Source organism: Nyctereutes procyonoides, unplaced genomic scaffold (assembly GCF_905146905.1).
Source record: "Nyctereutes procyonoides isolate TBG_1078 unplaced genomic scaffold, NYPRO_anot_genome, whole genome shotgun sequence".
NCBI classification, from domain to species: domain Eukaryota; kingdom Metazoa; phylum Chordata; class Mammalia; order Carnivora; family Canidae; genus Nyctereutes; species Nyctereutes procyonoides.
In genome coordinates, this window is record NW_026575020.1 from 56,663,869 (window position 1) to 56,690,320 (window position 26,452).

Below are 26,452 nucleotides of genomic sequence, written 5' to 3' on the forward strand. Positions count from 1 at the left end.
GGTCAGAAAAAACCCTATTATTATGTGTTTTGGGGACACTATTTAAAATGATCATAGTATGGGTAAACAAGATTAACAACCTCTCTGGGATGAAAACTTCTTATGTGTGAAGTTTTTTAATATCATGGGTAATTTTTACCAGGCCGTGTAGAACTGTGCCACTGTTGCCAGCTACCAGTTGTCTGACGGCCAGTGAAAGGGCAGGCAGTTGGAGTCCAGTGTGAGCTGGGGCCAGGGACATGAGAGCGAGGGCAGCGATGACACCAATACGCACTCCCTCCCAGTATTTGTCCGCTCCCTCTCTGGAGCGCCAAGTGGCGCCTGCCTTATCACAATAAATGCGGCTGGTTTCCGTCATGGTGGGGTGGCTGTGAGGGCGGGTGCTGGAGAGATGGATGGCAAAAAGAAGGTAATCCTGGTGAGAACTGTCTCCAATGTTTGCAGATGGGAACGTGTCGGTGCGTGGTGTGAGCAGCGTGTCTGCCATCTGTTCTTCCGCTGTAGCTGTGCCTTCAGCAGCGCAGTGCACTCCTACTCGAACGAGGAGGTCCTAGGAGAGAATCCAGGCTCTTTCTCCAGATCACTGTGGCATTGATCACGATGCCCTCCTTGTCCTTGGAGCTCAGGGCACCATGGGCTGAACTGCCTTCTCCACACTAAGTAGCACCTGGAAAGAATGTGTGATCAGAACCATGGGATTTGAGGTTTTCTAAGATGAAATTCATAATTTAAACTTCAAGTGTGTTTGATCTCAGAGGGAGATGGTTTGGGATCCATCAGATTTTTACAGATTTCTTTTCCGCTTTAGTAGAGCCATTGTTTGTTCCTGTTTGATCTTCCCAGCGAGTGTTCCAGTCTGCTGTGGCTTGACTCGTGGGTCTCACTGAGGATGGTGGTTGAGGACAAGGCACCACTTCCTCCCACAGTCGTGTGCACTCTGCTACCCTCGCTCATTTGCTCCTGGTCTCGTGCTCGTTTGAAAATTGCTCATCTGGTCGGGTTGTCATTAAGTGTTTGGATGAATGAAATAACTGAATTATAACTTTTCTTTAGAAGGGCTCACATTTTTAAAAAAAAAATGGACGTTTTTATAAATACCTTGTGAAGTCTGAACACTTGCATTCACAAGCAGTGTGTAATTTGGAACCTCGCTTTGCTAGTGGACTAGACGGAAGTAGTAGTGGAGGTAGACTCCAGAAGCCCACGAAGGGCCGACTAGTGAGTACGTGCAGTGTCCGGGCCCTCGGGTTCCCTGGTGGGTGACACTGTTAACCTCTACGGTCACCTGAGCTGTTCACATGCTGTTGAGTTTCAGCCACAGACCAGGTGCCCGAAGCTCCGCATGGAGCCCCCGCCTGCAGCCCCCGCCTGCGTTGGGCCAGCTTCTGAGAGCACTGCCTGGTGTAAACAGGCCTGCAGTGTGTCCGTGCTGTGCTCCCTCTCCGCCTCGCTGCTGTTCCTCCCGCCAGGAACGTTCCCTTCGGCAGATGCACTTCTGGGTAAAGCCGTTCACCGTCCATCCTGAAGCCCTTTCCCCCCGACTCTCTCAGGCAGTTTTAGGGTCAGTACAGTTCCTTGACACTTGTCACCTCCTCCCTGTCCTCTCCTCTGTTGTTGAATACAGTACATGTTTTTATGTCTTGCCTCTGAAGCCACATCCCTGTGCCTTGCACTGTTGCATTCTCTGGGATCTTAATGGAATGCCGTATGTGGCAGGCCCTCTGTATGTACCTGTCACTGTGCAGTCCCCGAATTACGGAATCCTGACTCTGAGGGACGTCGGTCAGTTTGCCATATGGTCTTGATCGGTTTTATACTTACTTCCTTGAGCACTGGCAACTTCTGAGACACACTTAAGTCATGTTTAGTTTTTTCACTTATGGATTCTCTCTGGGGTGAAACCAGATCTGTTTCTAAGTGAGTCTGATGGTCACGTCCAGTGCCACAGGATACCCAGGTGGTTGTATGGAAAGCTGCTGGCTTGGTTTGTTGGCTAAATTGTGTATGAACATAGTTCAATTTAAAGGTAGATTCTTTAAATGGAATTTCTTTTAAATGGGTTTTCCTGGCAGAATGTTAAGCTCATTAATTCTCAAGTTGAAATGTCTTCACTAAAATATGGTTTTTCTTTAGCACAGTACAGGCTTCTGACATCTTAAAGGTTGGTTAAAAACTGAAAGTACTGTTGCCAGGCTCCCAAATTACAGGCTCAGAACTCCTTTTTGAAAGAGGAAGAGTGGGTGTAGGAAGGTAGGAGGAAGCTAAGTTACTCAAAAGGCAGCTTTCCTCCCAGGGGCAAATGGATAAGGGCCTGGTTTTGTTTTTATTATTGAAACAATTGCTATGTTAAACAAAAAGAGTGAGCAAATGATTATAAAGTTATTTTCTCTTGCTTAAAATAAAACTTTTAAGAAGAGACCTAGAAGAATGCTTCTCCCTCTCTGGAGATTTCCTTCTGGAACAGTTAATTTTGTTCAGCTTTTCTTGATTTTTGTGTTTGATAAATGCTGAACGTGATTAGGAAGTGATTTGATAATATTGCCAATAGTTCACGAAAAAGAAGACATTTAGAAATTCCTGCGGTTCTCCTGAGGCGGTCATTTGAACCTGATGTGAGCTGAAGCCTGGATTCTTGCTCACTTCTCTTGGAGAGACTTCTTAGAGGGAAGGCTCAAAGTTCTGCTTATGTGGGCTCATTGGCCCAAACAAGGTTTTAAAAATAGGGAAGCTTCACATAGAAATCCAGATTGCTGTCTTCTGTTAAACAGCCAGGAACTAGCGCTCTCTGGGCCTACATGTCCTCAGAGCTGCGGCGTCAGGCCTGGGCAGGGGGCCCCTGTACCTGCAGAGGCGCAGAGGCCCAGGTTTCTGGTAGACTCCACATCCGGCCTTCCACCTTGGGCTGGGGCCTGGGGAAACCTCAGGTTTCTACCTTTTCATATATAAAATGTGATAGTGTCATATTCAATCAGTTACATGCAAAAGCACTGCTAGCTTCCATATGGCCCTTCCCCCTAAAGTTACCATTTCCTATTAATATTCCCCCCCCAAAAAAATACTTTCCCCAACTTCTTTTTTGAGAAATTCCCATTTTTAAAAAAATCAAGGAAGTATAGTAAATACCTGTATACGTTTCCACTTAGATAGATTAGCACATTTGCTTTATTTCTAAACATACACATATGCGACATATATTTTGCAGAACCATTTGAAAATAAGCTGTGTCTATCATAACACTTTTGCCCTAAGTATAATGTGTGTATTGTCTAAGAGAAATTCTCCTTAACGGTCATCATTATCACACCCGAGAAACTTAACACTGACAGAATGATATTATTTAATGAGTCACATTAATAAGGTCACATTTCCTTAAATATTCTGTATAGCTATTTTTATTCCAATCAGAGCGCCATTGCAGTAGTTGATGGCTCTGTCTCTTTAATTGCCTTTATTCTAGATAGTTCTTTTTTTCTGTTCATCTTTCAAAGCACCAGCATTTTTCAATTATTTTTTAGGGGCCAGGCTGGTGGTTTTGTATAATGTTCTGTAACTTGGATTAGACAGATTGCTTCCTCGTGAGCTTCGGGTTCACCATTTTGTTGTGAGGACTGCATAGGTTGTGTGTGCTTCCACTGTGTCACATCAGCTTGTCAGGCTGTCCCATTGTTCATCCTGAGTTGAATTGTTTGATCAAGGTGATGTCTACTAGATCTTTCCATTGTAAAGGCACTTTTGTCCCTTTGTAACTAGTAACCTGCAGGATGATATGTGAGACTGTGATAACCTCCTCCAACAGCCACGCCCTGCAGTGCCCTTTGGTGGTCCTTGTCTGAACCGGTGACTGGATTGGTGCTAGCACAGTTGTGATTCTCCTAATTGTGTCATTTGCTCTTGTGGTTAAGTGACATTTGCCTGTAAGATTTCCTCCCCTGCCCATTTTTGAGTATCACTCTGTGGTTTAGAAAGCTTTACTATCTTTTCTCTTTCTCTTTTTTTTTCTCAAATGACCCCAGGGTTGGGGAGGGAACCTCTCTGGACAGGTTTCTGTGTCCTTTTGACATGTCCCCATCAGTCACTGAGCACATCCTCAATTTTTGAGAAGTACTTCAGATTTATCTCGACCTCTTCTTCCTTTAGACCTGTAATCAGCCACTTCTTCACAATGCATATGTTCGTTTGTGATAGGGAGTGGTATTTAGAAACCAGGGTCATGGCGCCTGGGTGGTTCAGTCGGTCAAGTGTCTGCCATCAGCTCAGGTCATGATCTCAAGGTCCTGGGACTGAGTTCTGCGTGGGGCTCCTGGCTGAGGGAAGAGCCTGCTTCTCCCTCTGCCTGCTGTTCCCCCTGCTTGTGAGCTCCCTATCAAATAAATAAATAAAATCTTAAAAGGAAACCAGGGTCTAGATGTCAGGTTTCTTGTGAGAGGTCATTGCTTCTAGGCCTTTCCTAAGGATAAAACTAGAACATATATTAATGTTTTTAATACAATTGGAATGTCTCTATTTTTCAGAGGCTGTAGCAATACTGTATTGGTTGTAGTTTGTGTTGAAAACCTGGGGTCTGGTATCTGTAAGCAGTTTCAGAGACTAAAATTATGTCAGCTTTCTGCAGTCTTCCTTTTCCCCAAACCCCTGGAAAGTAAGAGTTTTCTATGCCAACAGTATGCAGAATTCATTGACTTTATGTATCTCTGAAAGATTGGCCCAGGGAAGTGAGCACAGAAACAAAAAAGCTGGATTCGTTGGTTTATTTTTATTTTTTTAAAGGTTTTTTTAATTAATTAATTAATTAATTAATTAATTAATTTATTTATTTTATTTATTCATGAGAGACAGAAAGAGGCAGAGACACAGGCAGAGGGAGAAACAGCTTCCCCGTTTCAATAGGTCCTTCAATAGGAGAGACCCTAGCTTAGGTTGTTTCTTGGTGAGTGCTTGCTTTACCCTTTACGTAACCTAAAAAGAATTGTTTTGTTTGAAGCCACAGTGTTCTCAGTTTTTTGGTATGTCATAGTGCTGGAATGTATAAAGCCAGGTTTGTTTGTTTTTTAATGTGTTACAATTTTTTATCTTTATTTTTTTAATGTATTACAATTTAAAAATCAGTTTAGATGGTTTTCAGTGTCTGTAGAACAAATTATAGCAAATTTTTTTTCTAGAACTGTTCATGTGCACAGTGCTTAATACAAATTTCAGGTCCTCCTTGAGACTTATCTGTGGTATTATACATCTGAGTGGTTTGATAAACTTCTTAAATGTTGTTTATTTAAAATGCATTGAGAGACAGATACTGTGTGATTTATCAAGATTATAGCAGTAATGGGATTCAGAATACATTTGAGGGGAAGAGGGGAGTAGATACATACGAAGAATATATTTTCAATTCCCAAAGTAAAAACATTAAAAAAATCAAATACACCTGGTGACCACGTAAATTTTGCCTCCCTTCCAGCCTGCCCTATGTGTGACTGTCGTTAATTTCCTGAAAAGGCGACCCTAGTCCCATGGTAGAGTTTCCTCCTTCTCCATCCCCTGTGGAGGAGGTCGGCTCCAGGACTGCCAGCACTGTACCCTCAGCGCATGGCCATGTGGTCACTGCTCAGTAGGGACATGCCATGTCACAGTGCCACTGCAGGCCACCATTCTCTCTTCCACCAGCTTTGGGTCCCTGTTCACACCCCGACATTCCTGTGAGGCCGTGCGCTCTGTTTCTCTTTCCTGGAAATCCCTCCCCTCCTTGCTGACTATAAACAGACCTTCCCATGCTTTGAGGCCCGGTGTAAATGCTTCCTCTTCCATGAAGTCTTCCCAAACCAACTCTTCAAAGCTGAGGGTGTTCTCTTTCTCCTCAAGCCTTTATGCACTTGCTTATTCTTAGGGTGTGCTTTTGCATTCCCCTGACTCCCTTTCCTGAACTGTCTGCTTCATTTCCCCCTCCCTGCCGTGTTACCTAGTGTGATATCTTGTATAGATGTGTAGATAGCCAGAGCACAGCCCACAGTTTTCAGAGTGGTATAACCCTGCAATGCTATGGAGGGGAGATGAGCTATGGACCAGAGAATCTACGATCACTTGGAGTGGGATTAGTGAAAACCAGGTGGAGGGATTAATAGGTTGCTCTGGTGCTTTAATGGGATCTTCAGTGCAGCCCTTGTGATCTGAGTATTCTGTTGAGACTTCAAGCCTGTTCACAGGGAACATCAGGAAACTTCTCCATAATAGGCAGTATTTTTTAGTATGGTGGTGCCCCAGAACTCCTGGCTCCTTGTTAGAGGTAAAATCAGAGCAATCTGTGTTGCTTTCAGATTTTCATTAATCTTTTTAACAGCATACATTTCTTCTTAAATCTGTGCTTAGTTGTGATTAAGATGGAAAGTCAGCCCCTTCCCCCCATTTTTAGGATTTGATGGAGGAGTGATGTCTGTCACTTTAATAGGAGCATCAGCTCCATGAACTGCTGAGCCCAGCCACAAGCTTCTTTTTTATGCTCTTTCTTATAGCGCAGGACTTGTCATTCTGGGTTCCATGGTTTCCTGCTCACACATTCCTGTGAGCTGCTGGGTGGCTTAGGTTTTAGTGTGAATTTAACAGGGTCTTTAGCGAAGTTGTCTTCACAGATCACCACACACTATACAGTGACTCAGTCAAGTGCCTGAGTGCATTTTCTAAAAGTTTGGATGAATTATATAGCAAGTGAAACTTTCTTTTTTTAATTGTTTTTTTTTATTTTGAGATAATTGAAGATTGACAATGTATTAATAATACATTATTCACAAGGAATCATATGGAGAGATGCCATGTGCTCTTTAACCATTTTCCCCCAGTGGTAGCATTTTGGGAAACTGTAGTACATATTTGGAACCAGGATACTGATGTTGATACAGTGAAGATACAGAACATTTCCCAAGTATCTTTCTTTACACTTACATCCCTGCCTTGTCTTTCCCCCCAGCAGCCACTGACCTATTCTGCATTTCTATAGTAGTGTCTTTTTTTTTTTTTTTTTTTTTTAAGATTTTATTCATTTAGGGCAGCCTGGGTGACTCAGCAGTTTAGTGCCACCTTCAGCCCAGGGCGTGATCCTGGAGACCCGGGATCAAGTCCCACGTCGGGCTCCCTGCATGGAGCCTGCTTCTCCCTCTGCCTGTGTCTCTGCCTCTCTCTCTGTCTCTCTCATGAATAAATAAATAAAATATTTTTTTAAAAAAGATTTTATTCATTTATTTGAGCGGAGGGGCAGTGGGGGGGGGAATGAGAGAGAGAGAGAGAAAGAAAGAAAATGAGAATGAATCTCAAGCAGACTCAGTGCTGAGCTTGGAGCCCAACAGAGGGCTCAATTCCATGACCCTGAGATGACCTGAATGGAAACCAAGAGCTGGATGCTCAACCAACAGCCACCCAGGTGCCCCTGTAGTGGTGTCATTTCAAGAATGTTACAAAAATGGTTAAGTCCTTGGTCCATTTTAAGTTAATTTGTGTATAAGGTGTGTGGCTCAGGTTGAGGTCCATTTTTTTCCCCTGTCATTGTGCAATTTCTCCAGTAATATTTGTTGGAAAAAATGGCTGTACATCTTCCATTGAATTACTTTTGCACTTTCTGTCAAAAATTAGTTGGGCATATTTGTTAGAGTCCATTTATGGCTCTCTACTCTGTCCTATTGATCTCTGTGTATCTCTCTCTGCCAGTACCAGTAGCCTGAATCACCACCATACCACATAGAGTAATTCTTCCCAATTTAGTCTTTTTCAAAAAGATTTTTTTTTGAAGATTGTATTTATTTATTCATGAGAGACCCAGAGAGAGAGGCAGAGACTCAGAGGGAGAAGCACGCTCCCTGCAGGGTGCCCGATGTGGGACTCGATCCCTGGACCGGGGTCATGCCCTGAGCCAAAGGCAGACACTCAACCACTGAGCCACCCAGGTGTCTCTTTTTCAAAATTGTTGTAGCTATTTTAGTTCTTCCACTTTTCCATACCAATTTTAAAGTAATCTTTTGTGTAGCTTAAAAAAAAAATAAGCATTGCTGGGATTTTGCAGGAATTATGTTAAACCTCTATATCCATATGGAGAGAGTTGACATCTTTACTGCATCGAGTCTTCCAATCCATGAGCATAGAATGTCTTTTTTCTTTCTTTTGAAAGCTTGCAACGTAAAGACAGAGATGGCTCTGATGTAACATGTTGACATATATTAAGAGATGCTTTCATTCCAGGGAGAATATCAAATGCAAACTGTCAGATTGCATCTTTGTTCAATTTCTTTATAAAATTTTTTTTTCGTAGGCCTATGAAAGGAGGTTTCCTACATGTCCTTTGATTCCAATGTTTGTGGACAGTGACACTGTGAATGAGTTCAAGAGTGAAGATGGGGCTATTCACGTTATAGAAAGGCGCTGTAAGCTGGACATAGATGCACCACGGCTGCTGAAAAAGGTACCTGCAGGGACATCTTAGAACCATCCCCAAACTAGACAAACTTACGTTCATAGCCTCTCTTGTACTTGTTAATAACAAGCCCTTTTTTCCTCTTTATTTCGTTTTTTAAAGATTGCAGGAGTTGATTATGTTTATTTTGTCCAGAAGAACTCATTGAATTCTCGGGAACGTACCTTGCACATTGAGGCCCATAATGAGACCTTTTCTAATCGCGTCATCATCAATGAGCACTGCTGCTACACTGTGAGTAACTGGCATTTGCGGGAGAGATGCAGGCGTGGGCCAGTGTGTGCTCCAGGGAGTTGCGCGGCCACCACTTTACGCAGTGCACTGCCTTGTCTCATATGGCAACTCTCCATCATATATTGTCACTCATTTCTTGTTGGTGGGATTAGCAGTGTGGCAGGTGTGGTTTACTGCAGAATGGATTACGTTGTCATAGCAGTTAAGGGAGCCTAGTGATGCTTTGATTTGTCGTTAAATGTTACCTTAATATGTCCCTTCCTCTCTGGTGCCACTCTAACACTTGAGAAGTATTTATGGAAGGACCCAAGATACCGTTTTCCTCCACCATCTGAAAGTAGAGCATTCCTCTGAACCCTTGGCATACACCGAAATGGGACAAAGCAAAGCAGCCAATTACCATGAATTTATGTGGAATTTTTTTAAATCATTTGTAGCCTCAAAAAAATAATCTCTTTAGGCTTTTCTGAGACCTTAGGACACATCTTGCTAACAGATGCACAAAATGAGATAAAGCTCAGATGCACAGACACAGTTCTAAACTCCGAAGTCCTGATGTTGAGATGCTGAGTGTGGCTCTGCCAGAGGGCGCTGGTGCTACTCTCAAGGCTTGGGGAGCTTACGAGCTGCCTCTGTAACGGCTTTTGCAAGCAAATAGTGAATGCTGTTTTCCCTTTTGCCCTTTTTCCTAAAAGCAGAAATCCTCTTTGGATTTCTTTTGGCTAGCAAAGCCAGGTACAAATATAGATCTTTTGTAAAAGCAAAGTTGTGGAATGCAGACTTTGGGAAGGGGTAATGCCTGTAATGTGTACCTCTAAGATCAGGCTGCTTATGTGCCACACCATCTTCAATAACTTCTGTTACCAGATTATTAGAAGAATCTAGTAGGGTCTCTCTGCTTCTCCTTTAGCTTCCTACGACCTGTCCTCAGCACTGAATCCAAAGTGGTCCTCTTAAAGGTATCAGATCATGTCCTACTTTCTACAGCACTACTGCATTTCACTCAGAGGAGGAGCCCAGAGGCCTTCCAGTGGTTTACAAGGCTCTGTGTTTTCTCTTAATCACACATCTGCTGTCCTGGCTTCCTCGTGCACAAGCCTGCACACCATCTTGCTTTTCCTGACTGGGTGCGGAGGCGCGCTTCCCCGAAGGACCTTCCTTCCAAGTGTGTCCTCTGCCGGGAACGCTGTGCCTCCGGATCTCTGCTTGACTCCCGCCCTCCCCTCCTCCAGTCTGTGCTCACATCTGCCCTTCTGGATGAAGCCAGCCTGAACACCCTATTTAATTCCGCTGCCCCCCACCCCCATCCCAGTCCTTTGAAGCTGCTCTATCTTTCCTTTTCCCGTGGCGCTTGTCTTTCAACAATGGCAGAATTTATACCGCTTATGTTGATGGCTAACTGCCATTCTCCCCCTGCAGACTGTAAGCTTCATAGGGCAGGGATCTTCGTTGCGTTTATGATAGAGAACACTGCTCAATAAATGCGGTAAACAAACGAATCAAGAATGAAAAAGAAGCTCTCCTTTTAACAGTCATTTTTAGAATTTTTTTTAGAGTATCTTAGAACTATTATTTAGGTCTTTTTATGATAATACCTCTCTGTATAATTTTTCCATCTGGTGCTTTCACGATAATAACATTGTTAGTAAAATAACATGTTTTCTTCGGTTACAAGTTGATTGAGGAGCAAACAAATGACCTTATCAGTTGTCAGCATAGTTAATGGGAATGATTTCTGATTTATCTGCAGGTTCACCCTGAAAATGAAGATTGGACCTGTTTTGAACAGTCTGCAAGTTTAGATATTAAATCTTTCTTTGGTTTTGAAAGTACAGTGGAAAAAATTGCAATGAAACAATATACCAGCAACATTAAAAAAGTGAGTCCAGCTTGGGATTTTTTTAAATTTTTTTTTTTAATTTTTATTTATTTATGATAGTCACACAGAGAGAGAGAGAGAGGCAGAGACACAGGCAGAGGGAGAAGCAGGCTCCATGCACCAGGAGCCCGACGTGGGATTCGATCCCGGGTCTCCAGGATCGGGCCCCGGGCCAAAGGCAGGCGCCAAACCGCTGTGCCACCCAGGGATCCCCCCAGCTTGGGATTTTATGGAGAAGGGGAGGCAGTAGCCTCTGAGATGCTCCGAGCTGGCACTGTTCTCAGAAAGCTGGAAATGGACTAGTCAGGGATACCAGCCATTTCAAGACAAGGAAATGCTTTGGTTTTTCCCCAAGCCTCATGTTCCAGGGAGTTGTAGGGGTGGATGGGTGTTCAGATGATGCTGGTGGCCAGTGGAGGTAAGGAGGAGCATGGAGCCACTGGCCTTGGTACTCTTTGCTGGGAGATTGGGGTGGGGTGGCTTAGGTGGGAACAGCCAGTTTATAGCACCCCCTGCTGCCACCTCAGGGTCTGTGGGCAGGAGGTACTTCATGAGGAGGCAATTGCTGGGGATCTCTTTGGGGTTCCCCAGGCCTTGGATTATTAAATTCACCTTCCATGGAAAAACTTTCCTTCTCATTTTTTAAAAAACGATTTATTATTTATTTGGGAGGTGGGGAGAGGAGAAGGGAGAGAGAGAGCATGTGTGAGTGTGTGGGGGACGTGCAGAAGGAGAAGGAGAGAAAATCTCAAGCAGACTCTCTGTTGAGTGTGGGGCCTGATGAGGGACTCGATCTCATGACCCTGAGATCATGACCTGAGCTGAAATCAAGAATGAGCTGCTCAAATGACAGAACTACCCAAGCACCCACCCCACTTTCCTTCTCGTTTTTATACTGCTGCTCAGTGTTGGTGTGGAATTTGGTTGTGAAATGTATCCATGTGGGATTTTTGAGTGCTTTTTGAAGGCTTGTTTTATTTTCAGGATGTTGGAAAGAATTTGGATTGAGACACAAAACACATATTAAGTACAAGTGTGATAAATTGGTGCTTTTAATTAGTCATAAAAATTTCTGTCTTTTTAGATATTTGCTAAATGTTTGGAGAAGAGGAAGTAAGATATGAAAAACAAAAAGACAAAGGCAATTCAGTTTTCTTTTTGTAGATTTATGCTATAGCAATTAAGTTTTTATTAGTGTTTTAAAACCTGTGAGTGATGAATAATTTGAATGTTGAATATATACTAACTTTAAAATTGGTTTTGTTTTAAAGGGAAAAGAAATAATTGAATACTACCTTCGTCAGTTGGAAGAAGAAGGCATAACATTCGTGCCCCGCTGGACTCCACCTTCCATTGCTCCCTCCTCAGAGACCTCCTCGTCATGCAAGAAACAAGCCGCGTCCTTGGCTGTTGTGGTTCCAGACACTGCCCAGGCAGAGGGGCTGGCCAGTGAGGCCCTTGGCACCCCCACCGGGCCGCCCGAGCCTGTGGCAGGGACCCCTGATGGTGGGTCGGAAAGTGACTCGTCTGTCCTGTGAGCCAGGCTGGGGCATTACATGGAGTCCTTTCTCCCCTGCCTCCTCTGCCCATTCTTGTTTCCTGAGGACATATAGAGATCATTTTGTTACGGTCTCTTTTCCTCTGCCTTATAGAACATATTTTATTTTTTTTATTTTTTTCTTAAAATGAAGAAACGTTTAATTATTTTAATGGGCAGCAAGGGTTACATCAAGTTATTCTATTCTTGAAACCAGGAAATGTGTTTCATTTATTTTAATTGAGACATCTTTAGTGAATGAAAGGTGGCAACTAACCCTCTTAACACAATTGAATCCCCATTACTTTATCCTCAGTATGTGCTAGGCCCTGTTGTAAGCACTTTATGAATATTTATTCACTTAACAGTGGTTCCTTTTAGGTACGAAGTGCTTATCACTCTCATTCTATATGTGAGTTAACTGGGGCCCAGAGGAACTGAGTTAACTTGCAGAGTCTCACAGCTGGCAAGTCGTGGTGCTGGGATTGAGCTGAGGCAATTGGCTCCAGGGTCTGCTTTTAGCTTGTGCTGTGCTGCCTTTCATGTGTGTTAAACACACACACACACACACCTCTTATTTCTCTGAGCGATGCCTGTTGTAAACCACACAAGAAAATTCTGTCACCCATAAGTTTTGTTAAAGTATTGCTACTTCTTCCATGCTTTCCTCTCTGTAGCTAAACTGTGCCATTTGTTAGCCATCCAGTAGATAGCAGGTGGCAGATATTTTAATTGGTTTGGGGACACATTTTATTTTTCCACCTTATGGATGTTGCTGTATTTATGGTACCTATCATGAAGACTTCTTGTGTTCTGGAGCACGGTAGCTCTCTTCAGAGTAGGTTTAAGTCCACATGCTTGTTTTATTTCCTAGTTTTATGTCACGTAGGTCCTCTTTATATAAGATTGAATTAAAATAGCCACTAAAATAGCTGTTACAGATTTTTTTCTACATGAATAGTGTTGAGATTTTGCAAATAGAGTTGACCACAGGGTGGTCAGCAAATATACTTGAATCAGTAGCTTGACCTGGGGTTTGCTCAGTGATATGATCTCACAAACTATCACTGAGGGAGGGTCTCGAGGGGGCTGGCTTAGCTCTGCCATCCCTGTGGTATTGTTGAGTTCTGCAACTCAGGGACCATACTTCACTTTACTGAGCGGGATGACTTTGGAAGCCCTCATGTTCTAGTGTTCTTTGTTGTAAATGTCGTCGTGTAACTTGTATTCCAGACAAACTAGATGCGGACTACATCAAGAGGTACCTGGGCGACTTGACCCCACTACAGGAGAGCTGCTTGATCCGGCTTCGCCAGTGGCTCCAGGAAACCCACAAGGGCAAAGTGAGGACCGGCACCCCGTGTGCAGTGGTGTTGTCTGTGGAACTCTGGAGCCTGGTCCCGTTCGTAGTTACTCAGAGTAAATGTCCCCAGTTGTCATAGCTGGGGACGTCCCTCCCAGTCCCAGAGTCACTGCATCTGTATTTGTGTGTGTAGCATCTGAGTCCCTCATGGCAAGTTGGGATGCCCTTCCACATACAATTAGCTGTGTTGTTCTAGGTTTACCAGAGGAGGGTCTCACTTAAAAACAGTTACATGCCAAATTACAAAGCAATATTATATTCCAAGTATTCAGACTTTTTTTCAGAGATTTGTTTATTTAGAAAGAGCAGGGGGAGGGGTAGAGAGAGAAAAAAAGAGAATATCCAGCATGCTCCCCGCTGAGTTTGGAGATGGATGTGTGGCTCCATCTCATGTGTCCAAGGTCATGACCTGAGCCAAAACCCAGAGTCAGATGCTCAACCGACCAAGCCACCTGGGCGACCCCAAGTATTCAGACATTTTAATTTTCAGAAGCTTTGGAAGGAGTTCATAGGTTATTGCAAGACCAGAAATGTTTGAACTTTCATTTTGAGGTTTTTGGTAGAACTTTAGCCTCGTTGAGGAATCAGGTTTTTCTAATAATCCTCATGCTAATGGGGGCTAGTAGTGCAGGCAGACTGGCACGTCCACTTGGTACTGGCATCATTTAGTAAAGGAAAGCTGGGATTGTATGGAGTCGGCCCACTCTCTGTTCTGTCCACCTGGGTCACTGGAGCCACATCCTGAGGACTGTTAAGTGTTGCTTGTCGGAGCACAACCATGGTAATGATGGTGGTCATTTGTTGGGCACTCACTGTGTCCTAGACACTTGCAATCTTTAAGAAGTCCTCCCAGGGACGTCAGGGTGGCTCAGCAGTACTGTGCCTATCTTTGGCCCAGGGCGTGATTCTGGAGTCCCGGGATCGAGTCCCACATCAGGCTCCCTGCATGGAGTCTGCTTCTCCCTCTGCCTGTGTCTCTGACTCTCTCTGTGTGTCTATCATGAATAAATAAATAAAATCTTTAAAAAAAAGAGAAGTCCTCCCAGCAGCTCTCTGAGGTGGTGATATTTTTATCCTGTGAGGAAACAGGCACAGAGCACAAGTAACTTGCCCGAGGCCTTCCAGCAAGCCAGGCCCTTTGGTTCCAGAACCACATTCTTCACGTTTGATGGTGGTCCTTTCGACCCCATCTCTGTGCCATGAGTTGCTCTCTCAGTGAGGGGTTAGTTGGCAGGCTACCCTCGTACCACCTTCCTGTCCCCTGTGGACCAGCTGCGTGCGTCAGTGATCTTGTGGCTGCAGAGGAAGATGGCCAGGCCGGATGACACACGGACGCAGTTTTGGGCATGTTTTTCACTCAGAGAAGTCAGCTTATCCAGTAACAGACTTTAGAGAAGGTGTGTGTTAGGAATGCCACCACCGCTGCCAAAATCAACAACATCTCTGTATTCTAAGTTTTGCACTAGTGTACTGTTAAGTGTGGAAAAGTGCACACGGGGATCCCTGGGTGGCTCAGCAGTTTAGCACCTGCTTTTGGCCCAGGGCGTGATCCTGGAGTCCCGAGATCAAGTTCCACTTCAGGCTCCATGGAGCCTGCTTCTCCCTCTGCCTGTGTCTCTGCCTCTCTCTCTGTGTCTCTCAAGAATAAATAAATAAAATCTTAAAAAAAAAAAAAGTGCACACAGATCATAATCGTAAATCAGTTCAGTGAATTGAAGTGTCTGATGTTTAACAGATTTATGCCTTCGCTCTACTTGGCTGAAACTAAAATGGGGTACTATAAAGATTATTCAGATTAATGATACCAATTTGCTAAAGCATTGAGGAAGGGTTTTTTTTAGTAATCGCTAATTTTAAATAGTGCAATAATGCAGCTCACTCTGGATGAGCAGTGACAGTTTTAGGAGTTTTATTCCCTTAGTAACTTGGTTTTTTTCCCTTAGCAACTCTTAACATTGCTTAGAAACCTTTTTTTCTCTTACTAGATCCCAAAAGATGAGCATATTCTTCGGTTTTTACGTGCCCGGGACTTCAATATAGACAAAGCCAGAGAGATCATGTGTCAGTCCTTGACTTGGCGAAAGCAACACCAGGTGGACTACATTCTTGACACCTGGAGCCCTCCCCAGGTCCTCCAGGACTACTATGCAGGAGGCTGGCACCATCATGATAAAGGTGAGCTGGGCATTGCGGACGTGCTTCCAGGCCTTGTTGCATGGAGTCTAAGGGGCCCGTGAAGGCATCGGGCACACACCCCACCCCCACCTGAACAAAGTGGCTCCCATTCATCATGGCCAACCCCACCCGGCCCTCCAACACTCAGGAGTCCCCGGTGTCCCCTATGGAGCAGCACGGGCTGTGTGCTCTTTCCCTCCGTGCATGGTCCCTTGGCTGCCAGGTTTCTTCACCTCCTTTCTTAGTCCGAGGACTTTGTTTTGATTGATTTAAAAAGCCTGCAACTTTGAGGGCAGTGTTTTCAGGAACACAGTGTTAGTAAAAGAACTTTTATAACTTAAACCCCTACAAGATCTGTAAAAATATGTAGCCAGGTTTTCTCCCTCACAACAGTGAAGAATTTCCGTTCCATTTTGGACAGGAAGCAACACAGAAGCCAAGGAAGCGATGGTCCTCAGACGAAGGGCGGTGTCGGGGAGCACAGTCCGCTTGGGTCACTTTACCTACCACGCTGGGTGGGAATGGTGGCGTTGCCAGAGGCACGCTCTGTTTCCCGATTCAGTGCCGGACGGTGGACAGAGCAGAATTGCAGAGGGCACAGGGAGGACCCTGGGACCCCTGCCCCTTCCAGGCAGACTCTTCCAGAACGGAACAGCTCTGACTTGTCTGTGTTCTGGACTGCATCTCTCGTACTCTTCCAGATTAATTGTAGCTCTGTCAGTTCTTACTATAAACATCTACTTATTCTACTTTCCCGCCCTTCAGAAGTAGTAAAACATTAACAAATGTATTTTGTAAATGTTGGGAGATGCTTTTTATAAATCTTCCTTTCAAAAAATCAATCAATTAATACTCCTTTCAACAAGATTTGGGAGTGCAAAGACAAGATATAGACCCAGATTCCCCTAGGAGGTGAAGGTCACCGGTGATGAATACAAGGGAACTTTCAGCCTCTTTATATCTCAGCCTCTGTATATCTCAAGATATACAGAACGAGCCCTCCATTAACAACAGGAGACAAGTCTTACTTGCTGTCCTTCCTGCTGCTCCTGTGGCACCGAATATTAGGAATCCAGATTCTAGAGGATCTGCTGACTGCAGGGGACACCGTGGCCCCCAAGATCATCTTCCCCTCTATGTAGCTGGCTTGTGATGACAGTGCATTATTTGTGTAGTGAGTGAGGTTTCTCTCAGTTTCCATCCATTGGACCTCCAGGCTATAAACATGTAGAGCCAACATGTGCTGGCTGGTACGGATTAAAACATTTCCTGAAAGCCCTCATGTAGCCCGATCGCTCCGGTGGGAATCACGGGAAGCTGCCTTTAAAAAAAAAATCTAGACATTAACTTTTTGATAACCCATGAAATGGGGGAAATTTTTTGTTTTCCCTAAAAAATAAAATTTTAAAATACTCCACATTCACAAAAAAAAGTCTGTAGGTCTTCTGAGGTCTCCCTGCTGTTGAGAGCCGGCTTTGCCCAAGGCCCTGATTGTCTCAGTGAGGAGGCTGAGCCTAGTGACGGCCCCGGTCACTCCTGGTGGTTAGGCCCAGATGAGAGGCTGGGTTCCGCTTCATGCTGCTCATCCTGGGCAGGGGGACGGCAGTCGGGGGAATCTCCTGTGCGCACACACAGCCAACTGCTGTTCTGACTGGGAAGGTTCCTAGAGTTGTACTGTCAGCTTCTCGTCAGGAATGGTGATCATACCTTTCCTTCCCCTCCTGCAGACGGGCGGCCACTGTACGTGCTCAGGCTGGGGCAGATGGATACCAAGGGCTTGGTGAGAGCCCTCGGGGAGGAGGCTCTGCTGCGATATGTAAGTGCCTTCTTGGGGAGGTCGCCACCCCTTCCTCTACCAGCAGGATTGCGGTCTTACGTTACAGCAAGCATGGAGTGCTTTTGTAATTAGGAAGGAAGATCTACTAATATATTTTTAAAATTCCAAAAGAGGGCGTGGAAGTTATAAAAATGTTTTCACAGGGAAGCATCAACAAAAATCTGTGTAGCCACTCAAGGTGACTTCGTGGGTCTGATTTTGAGTCCCCTTGTTCCATTGGATTGGCCCCTTCCCTCTCCTCTCCTTTTGAGCTCAGATCAGACCTATTCATAGTATTCTTTGCCCAGTATTTCCTTACGTGAGGGTTCTAACATCTCTTATCTGGGCAATTATAAATACTTCCTGCCTGCCTGCTGAACTCTAGGTTTCCCTCCCACTTCAGCCTCCACAGGCTAGTTATGAAGAGAAGAATGTTCTTAAATTAAAAACCAAACAAAAACTTTATTTAAAAAATTTTTTTTTAATTTTTAAGATTTTATTTATTCATAAGAGAGACAGAGGCAAAGACCTAGGCAGAGGGAGAAGCAGGTTTTTCACAGGGAGCCTGATGAGGGACTCAATCCCCGGATGTGGGATCACGACCTGAGCCAAAGGCAGGTTCTCAACTACTGTGCCACCCAGGCGTCCCCCAAATAAAAACTTATTTATTTTATTTTATTTTATTTTATTTTATTTTATTTTATTTTATTTATTTTAATTTTGATTTATTTATGATAGTCACACACAGAGAGAGAGAGAGAGGCAGAGACATAGGCAGAGGGAGAAGCAGGCTCCATGCACCGGGAGCCTGACGTGGGATTCAATCCCGGGTCTCCAGGATCGCGCCCTGGGCCAAAGGCAGGCGCTAAACCGCTGCGCCACCCAGGGATCCCATAAAAACTTTAAAAGAAACTCCTATAATCCCATTATCTTCAAATATCTGCCATTGGCATCTATATATTCTCTTGGCCCCTGCCATCATGTGAGTGCTTACACACGCAGAACCCCATGTACACCTGTAAGCACATAAAGATGTGGATGGACCGTGTCTCCAGGGGGAAGCACTTGTTAATCCAAATCAAAGGGTTCCCCTTAGCCGTACTTCAAGTCAGCTCTTAAACTGCCTTTTCTCGTGGATAGTACGTGTAGTATTAGAATGTTCCCCCATCGCAGCCAGTGACCTCCAGCTGTTCCAAATGTACTTCTTCTGAAGATAGGTCAGCAGGTCACGCCCTCTCTGCCCATCTGGTGGGGCCTAGCTCTGATCTCTCATGACGTAGCTGTCACCTTTGTCCTAAGGACAGAGCTCACTCTCTGGAGAGAAAGAGTCTTTGGGATATGTTTTGTGTGTATGAATGTGTCAGAAAATCTAAACAGATGATTCCTCTGGTTCAGACGCTTGCCTAAAATGGGTTGTATGATTGTCACTTTATTGCGTAACTTGACACAGTGGTGTTACTTAGACTAATCCTGGGCTTTTTATGGCTCTTTTGCACATAGGTTCTCTCCATAAACGAAGAAGGGCTGAGACGATGTGAAGAAAATACAAAAGTCTTCGGTCGACCTATCAGGTAGATGTTGATTTTGTTTTTCCTTCCAGTTTCTTGAGAACATGAGGTAAATATTTCCCATCGACTTTCAGGATCAAAATCTGGTTTGATTTTTAGGCTTTTAGATTTTTAGCTTCCCATTTTCTGTAGTGTTCCAGAAGGTAGAAGATAGATAACCATGTCAGTTGGTAGGGAGAGGTGCTGGATTTGGGTATTTCTAATCCTGAGCGAGTCATTGCTGTCACCTCACTCTGAGGGGGTCGGCCTGTGTGGTTAGTCTGTACCGTCCGGGGGAGCACAGGGCTGCAGGTTGATTTTGGTTTGTTTTAGTTGCAGGGGCACAAGAAAATTATCTTATATTTCTAAACCACACTTGGAGTTATGGTAAACTACTTGGAAAATGTGCAGTGGTTCAGAGGTTGACACATAGCAGGTTAACTAGAGCAGAAGTTCCACTGCGACAGGAGAGAGTTTCGAGGGTTTTCCGTTTCCTGCTGTTTCTCAGCTCCTGAGACACTGCTGGGTTCAGTAGGTATTTGTTGAAGAAAAGCTGCTTGCAGTTCAGTCACACTGTGCATTAAAAAGCCAGATTCTTGTCCTGTTGTGTCAGTAGAGGTGGCTCAGCATGTCAGGCACAGCATGTCACCTTGTTTGCTGGGTCATGAGCCTGTCTGAATGAGGTTGTTATTAATTGTCAGCCATTGAGGCTTTGATGTCTCAGGGATTGGTCCTACCACACTGATCCCGTGTGCTTCACATAAGTAGATAGAAATATAATTCATAACACTTTAATTTTTAGAAACTAGTATATTTTTGGAAATGGATATAAATGACTGTTTCATAATATCAGGGAGAAAATAGCTTAGGACATGGTTTGCAAGTGTGCTGTCTAGTGAGTAGCTCACACGTGTGCATCCCCTGCAGTTCATGGACCTGCCTGGTGGACCTGGAGGGGCTGAACATGCGCCACCTGTGGAGACCTGGCGTCAAGGCCCTGCTGCGCATCATAGAGGTGGTGGAGGCCAACTACCCAGAGACGCTCGGCCGCCTCCTTATTCTTCGTGCTCCCCGGGTGTTCCCTGTGCTCTGGACGCTGGTAGGTTGGATGCTGTTTTGTAGAAACAATTAGCCATTTAGAAGGCAGGTACACATGCATTCATATCCACGAGTCTATGACGAGTCTGTGACTGTTCGTCTTAACTAGTCAGGAAGTAACAACCCTGGAACGATACACACTTTTTCAGGTCCTTCAAGGGCAGAAAGAATTCCCAAGATTCCTTTTGTCACACAAATAGACTTCACGGAAAAAGGGAATCAGACTCCCTGCCCCTGCCCCCACCCACTCTTACCATCACATTGTAATTTTAATCTTTGGAAATCAGACAGCAAAGCAAAATGACTCTGTGGTCTTTTCTCATTACTTACAGGTTAGTCCATTCATTGATGACAACACCAGAAGGAAATTCCTGATTTATGCAGGAAATGACTACCAGGGCCCTGGAGGCCTGCTGGACTACATTGATAAAGAGATCATTCCAGATTTCCTGAGTGGGGAGTGCATGGTATGTATTTAGGCAAGCAGCTATACATTTGGCTGCTTTATAGGGTCGGAGAGGAGGGTGATGGTTGGTACAAATGATTTTCAGAACTTTTAGTTTGGATTTTTGTTTTTCTTTATTTGGCTGACATTTCTCTGACCCAGAGTTAAGCTACAAAGAGCCAGTTAGGTAAATTGTTGACAATGTGCATATTTCTTCGATGTCAAATACTAATGAGAATTTGTTTTAGAACCTGATAGGATTGCAGCTTGCTTTATTCACTCAGTGTTGTGCGGATCACGTTCTTGTAACTGGAGGAGCTGTGCATTTTATGAAAACACTTAAAAGACTCAAAATGATTCTGCAAGATCTCCCCCTTGACAATAAATAAGGATAACATCTTGAAAGGGACGCATTAAGGGAATTACTTCCCTTCTATAATCTGGGGTTTGTATCCATGGCGTTGCTAGGTTATTAGGCAGCCACCTCCACGTCAGGGCCCTGAGCTGTGATGAAGGGTCCTTGAGGACCTTACGGGCCCCGGGACGTGATGGGCTGACATGAGGGTGAAGGAGACAGACACTGCTAGCGGCCCAGCTGGCTTCCTGTAGTGACAGCTGAATGCAGAGAGAGGAGTCTGGTTCTCCTTAGAGGACTTCTGTCATCCTCGTAATAAAGTCCTTTGAGATGTGTCCACACTGGATTCAATGTATGTATTTAGCTAACGGACTGGGCTTTCGGGTCTCTTGGGTTGGTTAGAGGACTTTGAATGGCATTTGGATTCAGCTTCCAGAGCCTTGATCCTGCTGTTGCAGGCGTCATCATGACGCAGAGCGAGGGTCATGGGACCCTCCCTTACCGAAGGCCACGAGGTTAAACTGTGAAGTCAGCTGTGCAGCGACTCACAAACTCATGTTACAAATGGTCCCAAGTGGTTGGTCCTCCCAGTAGTGAGCTGGAGCAGAGGGAGACCTGAGTTGTGGCAAACCAGACCGCGTTTATCAGGCACTGACCCCCATTATGTGCTCCCCGTGGTGAGAGTCCTCCTCACTTGTCCACACGGGTCCAGGCTCCGGTGCTGAGGCTCCTCCCCGCCCTCCTTGCTCCTGTGTTCATGCACCGTGTGAGTGTGGGGTCTTCTAGTGGGACGTCGTGCTGCACTGCTAGCTGGAGACTGTGGTAGTGCATGTGTGCTCTGTCCACCGTCTCCCAGAGCCCACGGTGCACAGGGTGCTGGGATTCTATGGACTTCAGGATTGAGTCACTAGGTCAGGGTCAATTCAGAAATTTATGAAGTGTACAGATTCTAATTCGACCTAGCCCATTTCATGATTCAGAAGAGGCTCTCCGTTGTTATTTTTTGTCTGGTGTAGTGGACTGACCTTCTGACTCGGCGTAGACACGAAGCTTTCTTTGTTGGTTATATATAGATTAACTGTAATTGCTTACAATAAACGCGTGCCTGTAGTCGCCTGAGAATCCGACTTTTCCTAACATGTTTTCTCTCTACAGCACAGTGTAACTGCTTGTGGTTTTTCCACGAAGCAGCAGTAGTGAGGGAGTCCAGTACCTCATACCTCATACGTAGTAGTGTAAAATCTGTGGGAAATCAGCTTTGTCATTTAGTTAAAGAAAGACATGGATATTTCAGAAGTTTTAAAACTGTACATTGCCAAGTCGTGCAGAAGCTGTGACGACATTGCCAGTGGGTGCCATTCCCCGAGTGGCCGGGGGCGCGGTGCCTGCGGGGTGTTGGTTTCCAGAGGGCCCCTCTTGTGTGCATGGCTTTCACTGCCGTGTTTGTGTTCCCAGTGTGAAGTGCCCGAGGGCGGGCTGGTGCCCAAGTCTCTGTACAGGACTGCGGAGGAGCTGGAGAACGAAGACCTCAGGCTCTGGACCGAGACCATCTACCAGTCGGCCAGCGTCTTCAAAGGAGCCCCGCACGAGGTGCGCCTGTGCCATCTGCACTCAGGGCCCGGCGGGGTGGGGGGTGGGGGCCCTCCTCCCCACGGTCGTTCTTCAGCGGGGCTCCCCAGTAGGATTTACGTTAGAAGAATCAAATGCTTTTTCTGGTCTCTGTATTTAGATTTTTGTTGATTTTTTTTTTTTTTTTTTTTTTTAATCTTTAGTTGAGGTAAAATTCTGCATTGAAGGAGATAAGGCCTCCTGCCCTGGGCTTTACCAGAGAGCCCTGAGCACAGGGATGAGTGGCATGTGGAAGGTCTTTCCTGTGGAAGAGTGTTGACTTTATTTTTTTTTTAATTTTTTTTTTTAAGATTTTTATTCATTTATTCATGAGAGACATAGAGAGAGAGACAGAGACACAGGCAGAGGGAGAAGCAGGCTCCATGCAGGGAGCCCGACGTGGGACTCGATCCTGGATCTCCAGGATCCTGCTCCGGACTGAAGGCAGCGCTAAACCGCTGAGCCACTGGGGCTGCCCGAGTGTTGACTTTAAATTTAGTTTATTTAATGATCATATAGGGCTGGGTTCATTTTCTGGTTTTTTTCATGACTGGGCTTTGATTATATTTTTAAGGAATTTGCCCATTTTTGTAAGTCAAATGGAGTGAGGAAAAAGCACATCTCTGTTTTCCCTTCTTTCTGTCACAATTGGTGTGGAGGCTAGAGTATTCCTGTGTTTCGCAAACGCTGTGTGTCCTGTGACATCATGAGTGGTCTGAGCTGTGAGGGCTCACAGCCATGTCTCCCTTCCTGAGCTCTGGGCAGCTTGTTTGTGCCTCGGGCTGTCGCCGAGGGTGGTGGTGGCACTGGGCTCTGAGCCAGTGTTCAATGCACTAGGGGCTGGGGGCTCAGGCCGATGGTGGTGGCTGGAGCCCACCCCTTACTGCCATCGCCTTTGTCCTTACTGGTGTGTGTCCCCCCATGGCCAGTCCGTCGCTTGTGGGGCAGGTGGGTACTGTTGCTGGGTTTGAACAAGTAGAGATGGATTTGCTTTGCCTCATTCATAGATTCTGTAGGGGAAAGCTCAGATTTTCATGACTGTGTCTTGGGGATTATTTGTATGAATTCCTTTCTTGGAGACCAGGCTTGAGGAGATGCAGTTCTTATTTCTCTCAGGTAACTCGCTCTTGTCTGGTAGAGAACCGCATGGTGTATGACGTTTTTCGTGAGTCACAGGGTGTTTATGAAAGTTTTCTACGTCAGAACACTAAAACTTGCTTTGGGGGCTAAGTAAAACACAAATCAAGGACATGATGCCCCTGAAACGAAGGCTGAAGTCGGCGTCCCTGTTGTGAGTGCAGGAAGCAGGGTGCCTGTCACGCAGCACAGGGGGCTGCATCTGGGGACAGCTCAGCCCCTGGGGAGCCATTTTGCTGCGGGATAGTTGCTGTTCCCAGACAGGACTCTTGTGCTCCGTGGAATCTGCTCTTTAGGGAAATTCCAGAGTGGTATTTCTGTGGTGAGAAGCAGCAGTGGTAGAATTGAAACGAGTCTGCCTGACGACAAGCAGAGTGCTGAAGAGCAAACAGATGGGTCTTACGAGAAGAGGGGGGCACCGGCCCTGGCTTCGGCTGAAATTTCTGAGCGAATACACAGCCTTTCACAGCTGGTTTCAATTCTCACATCCCTCCCACAGTAATGTTTTAAACTATATGACTTTGATCATTCCCTGCTGGGAAACTTTATATGGGCGCCGTTAGGAAGTTTGGGTTTGAGGTTGGCACTCAGTCCCCGGGGCCCCTGCCCTGCCCAGCCCCTGGTTCTTTTCTCCCCACCCTGTGTTGGCTGCCACCGTTCTTGTGAGTCTATGTCCCCTCCCTTGCCTGGAACGCTTCCTTCCATTCCTCCATATGCTCTTTATTTAGCTCACACCTTCTCTGGGACCTTCCTTGTGCTTGCCAGCCTAGAGTGATCCACAGAACCACTTCTATACCTTGAGTCACTTCTGTTCTGTGTTGTTAACGCATTTTTACAGCCAGTACCCAGTGTGCCAGAATGCTGAGGATGGTGCGGTGGGGAATCTCGGCTGTAGGTATAGCTAAGGGAGAGCACGGAGCTTGGCACGTGACACAGAGCAGGAGCCATTGGTTGGGAGGAGGGAAGACAGGAAAAGCTGGGCGGCTGAACAGTGGATGCAGGTCAAGAGACGGCTGACGTGACATGTCTCCCTCCCTCCAAAACACACATGACTGGGCCCAGAAGCTCTTCCAGGGACGAAGCTGCCACAGTGTTGGCACAGGGATGGGGTACTCATGCTTACCATGATTGCTTAGTGTAATCTCTTTTTCCAGATCCTCATTCAGATTGTGGATGCCTCTTCAGTGATCACTTGGGATTTTGACGTGTGCAAAGGGGACATCGTCTTCAACATCTACCACTCCAAGAGGTCGCCCCAGCCTCCCAAAAAGGACTCATTGGGGGCACACAGCATTACTTCCCCGGGAGGGAACAACGTGCAGCTTATAGACAGAGTGTGGCAGCTGGGCCGTGACTATAGCATGGTGGAGTCACCTCTGATCTGCAAAGAAGGAGAAAGCGTGCAGGTAGAGCCATCTCTGATCCTCTACAGCTTGGGTATTTTGTCTTCAAAAGGAAGGGTCCTTTGCTTCATTGCTGTCCTGTGTGGCTGGCACTGTCTGTCTGCAGGAGAGTCGGCGGGTGTGTGCAGTTTTAGTTACTGTCAGAAGGACCCGGGGAGCCGAGTGAGACTCCGAAGGCAAGGAACTCAGACCTGAGCAGTGGTTTTGGACTGAATCCATGACTTTTATCTAAGTGCATGAGTTTTCATCAGAAGTTAGCTTCACAAAAGCGACGTGGAAGGAAGGGGAAGGCATTCTGTGTGCGTGACCAGCTGGGATCCAGACTTCCACGGAGATGACAGTCACCCTCAATAGCAGGGAGATGAGCAAGTGTGCTGAGGAAACCGTTGACTCTCATCACAGAGTGTTCTCATTCATTTACAAATGCTCTGTTGGTTCAGTTTTTAAAAATCTGGCCAGCTACTTTGAGTGCTTGTTCCCAGAACAGAAGTTCTTAGGTGCTTCTGGCTGGCATCATAGATGTATGGTTTTGCTGCCTTTACAGTTTTCAGGGATAAGCCTGTCAGTGTTCGGTGATCCGAGAAACAGAATAAAAGAGAGTATTTAATTCAATTTTATAAATAACGGATAGTGTAAGCTCCAGAATTAATGGAGAAAGTAATTTTCATAGGTTGACATTCTCCTTTAGATTGTCAGGCTTTTAACCAGAGTACTCTAGTAAGATTATTGGGAGCGTGTCCAAGAGAGTGCCACCTGGTCAGAGGATCTGTTTTGACCCCCTAAGGCTGAATGAAGGGCCCCCAAGCTCTTCCCACCCCACCAGGCACCTGCTTCTCTTGTGGCCTCCTCCTGAGGCTGCAAGTCCTAGGGACGGGCAGAGGGGGAGAGCCCCTCCCCAAGGCCTGCCCAGCCCCTGGGTGAGGCCTTGCTCCAGGGCCGGCAGGCAGGCAGAGCCCGCGTGGGACTGGCTCTGGTAGCGAGTAGTAGGTCCTCCACGCACTGGAATGGTCGGTTGGCTGTCACCACCCAATCCGAATGGGCTCGGGGAAGGTTGCCGGTGCATCCTCCTGGGCCAGTGGAGGGTAGGGACTTGGAAGTCAGTTCTCAGCTGGCACTGCCTGACTCATTCTAGGGCTCACATGTGACGAGATGGCCGGGCTTCTACATCCTGCAGTGGAGATTCCACAGCATGCCCGCGTGCGCCGCCACCAACCTGCCCCGGGTGGACGATGTGCTGGCCTCCCTGCAAGTGTCGTCTCACAAGTGCAAAGTGATGTACTACACTGAAGTGATCGGCTCCGAGGATTTCCGGTACGGCTCCCCTCCCACTGGGGCCATCACAGCACCACTGCTGTGGGCTTGGGTATGGGTGGGGGTGGCCTCTGGGCCGTTCGTTGCTGCCAGCTGTC

General features: G+C 45.8%; 1 protein-coding gene across 4 annotated transcripts in view; it reads left to right on the forward strand.

Moving 5' to 3' along the window:
• The window catches only part of SEC14L1 (SEC14 like lipid binding 1), a 55,423-nt gene that overhangs the window by 26,195 nt on the left and 2,776 nt on the right, over positions 1-26,452 (forward strand). For all 4 annotated transcript variants that reach the window (XM_055323014.1, XM_055322999.1, XM_055323008.1 and 1 more), the window contains 13 exons: positions 8,285-8,434; positions 8,549-8,680; positions 10,431-10,559; positions 11,831-12,065; positions 13,330-13,439; positions 15,445-15,634; positions 17,362-17,450; positions 18,951-19,021; positions 19,925-20,096; positions 20,428-20,562; positions 22,351-22,485; positions 24,795-25,046; positions 26,176-26,354. In XM_055323014.1, the coding sequence (XP_055178989.1) occupies positions 8,324-8,434; positions 8,549-8,680; positions 10,431-10,559; positions 11,831-12,065; positions 13,330-13,439; positions 15,445-15,634; positions 17,362-17,450; positions 18,951-19,021; positions 19,925-20,096; positions 20,428-20,562; positions 22,351-22,485; positions 24,795-25,046; positions 26,176-26,354 (1,940 nt within the window). In that variant the 5' untranslated portion in view covers positions 8,285-8,323. The remainder of the gene's footprint in view (positions 1-8,284; positions 8,435-8,548; positions 8,681-10,430; positions 10,560-11,830; positions 12,066-13,329; positions 13,440-15,444; positions 15,635-17,361; positions 17,451-18,950; positions 19,022-19,924; positions 20,097-20,427; positions 20,563-22,350; positions 22,486-24,794; positions 25,047-26,175; positions 26,355-26,452) is intronic.